This window comes from Charadrius vociferus, unplaced genomic scaffold (genome assembly GCF_000708025.1).
Source record: "Charadrius vociferus isolate BGI_N301 unplaced genomic scaffold, ASM70802v2 scaffold31, whole genome shotgun sequence".
Lineage (NCBI taxonomy): Eukaryota > Metazoa > Chordata > Aves > Charadriiformes > Charadriidae > Charadrius > Charadrius vociferus.
The window spans coordinates 3,152,401-3,158,400 of record NW_009646966.1 but is presented as its reverse complement, the minus strand read 5'-3'; the positions used below and the strand labels follow the sequence as shown (position 1 = coordinate 3,158,400).

General features: G+C 42.5%; 1 protein-coding gene across 1 annotated transcript in view; it reads left to right on the top strand.

The window, feature by feature from the left end:
- The first annotated feature begins 4,224 nt into the window (after nucleotides 1-4,224).
- The window catches only part of DYNC1I1 (dynein, cytoplasmic 1, intermediate chain 1), a 178,473-nt gene continuing 176,697 nt past the window's right edge, over nucleotides 4,225-6,000 (top strand). Inside the window, exon 1 of the mRNA XM_009895365.1 lies at nucleotides 4,225-4,332. Coding sequence (XP_009893667.1) covers nucleotides 4,225-4,332 — 108 coding nt within the window. The remainder of the gene's footprint in view (nucleotides 4,333-6,000) is intronic.

Sequence of the window (6,000 nt, the reverse complement as noted above, 5' to 3'; positions counted from 1 at the left end):
AGATGGTGAAGTCCAACAACGCAGCGCTCAGAATCCTCAGCGCTGCATTTGCACGTGCCCGGGGAGCTTCCATCATGGCGGGTCTGGTGACCCTTTGATGTGTAAGTGGAATTGGCTGTATTTCCAAGCCTAAGAGGGGACAGTGAGGCATATTTAATGGACATGGGGAAAACCAACATCTTGAAATAAAACGGTCAGTTTCATTAAAAGTCATGCCAGAAGGAGCAGGCTCCTTTCTCCAGTAGCTCAAAGAAATGAGGATTCCCTCCATGTGTGGGGAGTGCAGGCAAGTGCTCTCTGTGCACAGTGGTTCACATCCATGTATCCTGCTACATCTCAAGAACCTATCTTAGTGCTTGGGTGTAAGCTCTTCGGGAGTGGGAGGACTCTCTCCATTTAAAACTGTGTCACTTGACAGTAAACTGGGCAAAACAAAATAAAATTTGATCTGAGATTATGCCCCTCCTTTGAAGAGGGGAGCCCTAGGCTGCTGCACTGCTGAGAACTATTTCTACATTTCGTGCAATATTCGGTTTGTTTGATCTTGTGTGTCCCTTCTCCCAGGTAAGTGATTTAATTGCTTCACTACAAAATGTGCTCTTTGCTGTGTCCCTCTGACCAATGCCTTCTCCCAGGCTGGAGAAGATTAGGTCATACATAAAGCCTTGGGCTGTCATTTTGCACCACAGAGAATGCTAAAAGTAAATCTTTTTTACTGTTTGCCTTTATCTCTCTTGGTGTGGCATGCCTTTTGGCACTCAGAATGGCAATTATTAGGAATTTGTTCCCAGTAATGAATAGAGAGTGTTAACTCCGCGGTTAATGCCAAGCAGAGTGATGAGTATGCTTGCCTCCATGCTCACTGCTGACTTGCTGACATCTGAGAAAGGTGGTTACGTACCCTTGGTGTTCAATTTGTGCTAAAATTGTAAAAAAAAAACAGTTTGGAGGCTGGTAAGCTGTTTGGGGGGCTAAGGAATGACTATAATATATGCAGGATGAAAATAACTTGAGATTAATTTCTTTCTATAACTCAGCTCTAGCAACACTCTCTGAAGGAAATTTAATACATCATCTTTGTTGTATGCGAGATCTGTTTTGTTAAAAGTAGGGCAAAGTTATAATAGGATTTGATCACCCTGACTGGAGCATTGCAAAGAAGGGGCCAGGCACTAAACCGTTGATGCTGAAATCAGGAAAAAAGCTAGTTAGTTTCCCTGACATTAAGGGAACGGATTTTTAGAAAGCCGTTCATTGATATCTGACAAACAGCTTGAAAGGGATGCCAAAACCTCAGGGTTTCTGTCATGAGCCTTAAAATGCATTTGCATATTTTCTGCATAGAAACAGGAGCTTGCTCTCTGTTGCCAAACTGCAGAACTAAAAGGATGCAAAAACTCTTATCTAGTCCGGAGGGCTCTGAGGGGGAACTTCACAATCAGAATTCAAATGTGTGCCACAGATTAGGAAAATTACTTGAAATGGGATTTCAGCCATATCTGAGAGAGACGCACAAATCCTGAGCAGATTGGTAGGCAAAATACTACCTACACTGCCATTGAAAAGCTTGTTTTCTTCTCTGGGCATTTCTCATGTGAAAAATAGCTTGCTGACGTCAACTGATCGCACAGATTAATATTGTTAAAGGTTCTACTGCTTAGTTTTATTGATATCAAATGCAATTTTTCTGAAGGTTTTTCTGTCTTTCTCAAATTGAAAACAATATCATCGTGAATAGGGTCAGAGTGATGGAGTAATAAAGAAATGATGGTCCTCTGCCCTCAGCCAGTGCACCCAGTGGTCTGGTTTGTTTGCAATTGAATGTCCTTCCTAGCTATACCATTTACTGTGAGTTGTGGATTGACCAGGGAGTCCTCAGGCCTTGAAAGAACCGCAGGGTACCTTGCCAGGACGGGCAGCTCTGCTGAAGTGCAGAACCTGTGATGGTGTGAGCTGGGCTGGTGTTACTCCCGCTGGTGGGCTTCGGCTGGGAGTTTGACCAGTAAGTGTAGCTGTGTGGTCCACACGCAGATACAGTTGCACTGGTCCCTCTGGCATCCCTCATGCTGCTCTTATGCATGCTGTGTTTGACAAATGGTTTCCTCTTATGATTCCACATTTTATTCTTTTATTTCAGTGAAGGAAAATGTTTGCAAAGACAACAAAGCATTTGGGGCCAAGATTGTATCTAATGTGCAAGTGAAGTTTTTGTTGGCAATATCCTCCATATCATGGGCTAACTGTGCTTTTATCATTTTGAGAAGGAAGCTGATGACTCCAGAGGAATTTATGGTGGGTGAAAGCGCCATACAATTTTTAGGATATAGGTTGAGTCTCCAGTCTTCCATCCACCCAGGCAGTAATGTGGGTGGAGTTCTCATTAGTATTAATGGAGAGTTGCCATTGAAATTTTCCATGCATCAAGCAAACGATAGACGTATACATGGTATTGCCATTAATCTGATTGGTTCTGGGTTCCTGCAGCGGATGTGGTGAGTAATGTGTCGATTAATAGGAAAGGCATAGCTTGCTCTTTTCATGAATGGCTATATTAGTCAGGACTCTGTGAAGTAAACAACTAATAAGAAAATCAGCATTGATACAGTTAGATGACAGCCCATAATGGTGATGATGTTAGAAAATAAATAAATAATCTATGACTTGTTACCACAGAATCACAGAATGGTCAGTGTTGGAAGGGACCTCTGGAGATTATCCAGTCCAACGCCCCTGCCAGAGCAGGGTCACCTACAGCACGTTGCACAGGACGGCATCCAGGCGGGTTTTGAATGTCTCCAGAGTGGGAGACTCCACCCCCTCTCTGGGCAGCCTGTGCCAGTGCTCTGCCACCCTCAAAGGGAAGAAGTTCCTCCTCATGTTAAGATGGAACTTCCAATATTCAAGTTTGTGCCCGTTACCTCTTGTCCTATCACTGGGCACCACTGAAAAAAGACTGTTCCCATCCCCCTGGCACCCTCCCTTTAAGTATTTATGGGCATTAACAAGATCCCCCCTCAGTCTTCTATTCTCTAGACTAAATGACCCAAGTCCCTCAGCCTTTCCTCATAAGAGAGATGTTCCAATCCCCTAATCATGGATTTGTGCAACACTGGTGGGGTTTTAAAACTGTAGAAAAAGATTGATACTATATGTTCTTTAGAGCTGTGGCTCTGTTTCTGTGTGATGTGACTTTATATCTCTTTACCCTTCATTTTCAAGGCTCACATGACAACACAGGTTGACAGAGGTTTAAAACACAAAGAGTGTATGTGGCTTCACATCACTGTCCTACAGAGAATTGTGTTTAAGACTAAGTGACAGGGGTGGTCTTTCAGGAGCTCAGAAGAAAAACTTTTGCCAAGTTTGTGTGACTGGAGTCAAATCAGGAATATCAGGCATGGCTCCTACCTCTTGCAAAGATGATCTGAGCACGAGATGGTCGGTGGAGCAATGTGCTGCTTCAGTAAAGAGAAGCTCAGGTTTGCTGGGTTGCCTGGTTTTGTACCTTGTCTTCAGCTTTCTGGGGGAATGGCCCAGGTTTCCCTGGAAAGGGTGGAGGAGATTCCTGTGTAGGATAACCTGTAGCTTGGTGAGGGTGCTCCTCAGAGGGGTGAACGTGTGAAGGATATTGAGACCGAGCTGGTGGTCTGTGTGGGGCTGTACCAGTGGGACAGAGGGGAACCTGGCATGGCAGCCCTTCAAGACACCTGCAGAAGCAAAAGTTATCACGTTTCCAGTTTTTGCGAGTAAAATTATTACTTGTCTAAAGTGTATGGGGCTGTTTGGGGCACATCTCGTTCTCCTATTTAAAACTGTAAATCCATTTGTAGATCTGGGTCCTACAGTCTGGCAGAGCTGCTGAAACCGATGAAAATGAAAAGACTTTAGCTTCAGCGAGGAAAAGCATTAAAGCATTATTTTAAACAGCAGACAAAAAAAGGGTTTGCTTCACAAACTTAGTCTTCTGCTATGGATAATTTGAAAATATATTCCATGTGGTGATGTTCTGGTCTAATTTCTTGAAATAAAAATTGTGAAACAAATATCCTGCTTTCTACAGTGTCACTGTAGTTGAAGACCCGGTGTTTATATAGAAATATATTTGTAGCAATTTTAGAAGCACTATTTTTGATGTAATTAAGTATCTTTTTTTCAGCAAATAGGGAAAACATTTAATTCCGTTTTCACCTTGTTTTCCATAATTTTGTTTTCAGCAGAGTCAAAATGTCAGACAAAAGTGATTTAAAAGCAGAACTTGAGCGCAAAAAGCAGCGCTTGGCTCAGATAAGAGAAGAAAAGAAACGGAAGGAGGAAGAAAGGAAGAAGAAAGAGGTAAATATGCAAAAGCGCCTTTTAGATAGCTCATGCTTGCAGAAGGGGCTTGCTGAGGGTTTGACATATCTGCATTGTATACCCTGAGGTATCTGTCATGTGGAATGAGATCCTCAAACCCACATCAGTCTAACCTTAAAATCAAAATGCTTATTTTTAGTCAAGAAAGTTGGGGTGAGGGAATTGCTTTTAAAACCAGCGCACTGTGGGATGACAACAGTTTAGACAACATGATGTGTATGTGTGCGTAGAAAGAAAAATTGATTTGCCACAATGCTTTTTCCTGGGCTCTCCTTCAATGGAAAGGGAGTGGAGAGTGGAGAAAGACAGAAAGAGGGCTTACTTTTTTTTCAAGCCATTACAATCTAAATATGTATTTTTGTCCTCTGAAGACTAGTTTGATTACTAGCTAAGGTAACAGATTTACAATTATTATTCTCCAGTAAAGTAAAACATAATTGCAATTGCATTTTCATCTTCTGGCATGGGTGCATCTTTCACTTCTGTTAAAGTTTGATTGACATATTATTTTATTTGTCCTTGACAATATGCATTAGGTTTTTCATTAAGGGATTTGTACTTCTTTTTATTCAGTCACTTAGTGGAATAGAGGTGAGAATTGACAGGGAGTGGATATTCATTTTCATGCAAAGTCAGAGAAGCATTAAGTGATTATGTTTCCTTTCCTTCAAATGTCAACACTTACCATAGTTTAAAGCACCTGTTATCCTTTACTAATAAGTGGTTTCCTTTTAAACTGACACTTTAATATTGTACATGAATTTCATGGAATTACTGTGGAAATGTGATGTGATCCAAGAAATCAGCATTCTAGTTTTGGCTGTCTTTTTAATCTTTTTTCATTTAAGCCATTTTTGTGCAATTACCAGCACACACCCCCCCAGTGAGGCTCCTGGAGTCACTAGAGGAGTCCTCTGTAAGCAGAACTTTAAACGTTAACATTTTCAGTGTTCATTACTAGCCTGTTAATGAATTAGAGGCAAGGGAGCCAAGCTAATGGCTCGAGAAAGCTATTAAGTCCTTTCCTTTGTCCCCGGCCTCTGATTTTATGCCTCATGGACATCCTGTGGTGGTTGGAACTTTCCATTGGCCCTGAAATACAGATCCAGCTCAGGACACTCAGCTCTACAGATTACGCCGCGGTGCCTAACCGTGGCACCGTAAATGGGGTGCACTGTGATGCCTGATGTCCTCCAGGAGCGAAGTCTCGTGTTCACTTAGGTGCTTAGCCATTTACGCTGGTGCAGAAGAGTTGTACACAACTGTACGTACTGTGAGGTACTTCAGGTTAGCTTGTGGGAAGAGCTGAGTCCAGGAGCATGCCTGAACTTTGTCTTTGTCTGTAAAAGCAATGTTCTTCTGCATCCTGGACATATCCAAACTGGAGAACATGGGGACGCTTCTGAACTCCCAGTTTTTCTGTTGTGCCTGCACCAACATCAACACTAGGCTGAGGCACTGTGCAATCGCCTGTGCCCCACACTCTGGTTTTGGCAGACAGGAAAACCTCTCTGTGTGGAGGCTAGATAGGACCAGCCGATTTAGTAGTGACGTTAGGATCCAAAGTACAGACGCAGATGCCACCAGACATCCTCTATAAGAACTATACTGGGATTGTGCTATTTAAGACATGACAAAATGGTAGAC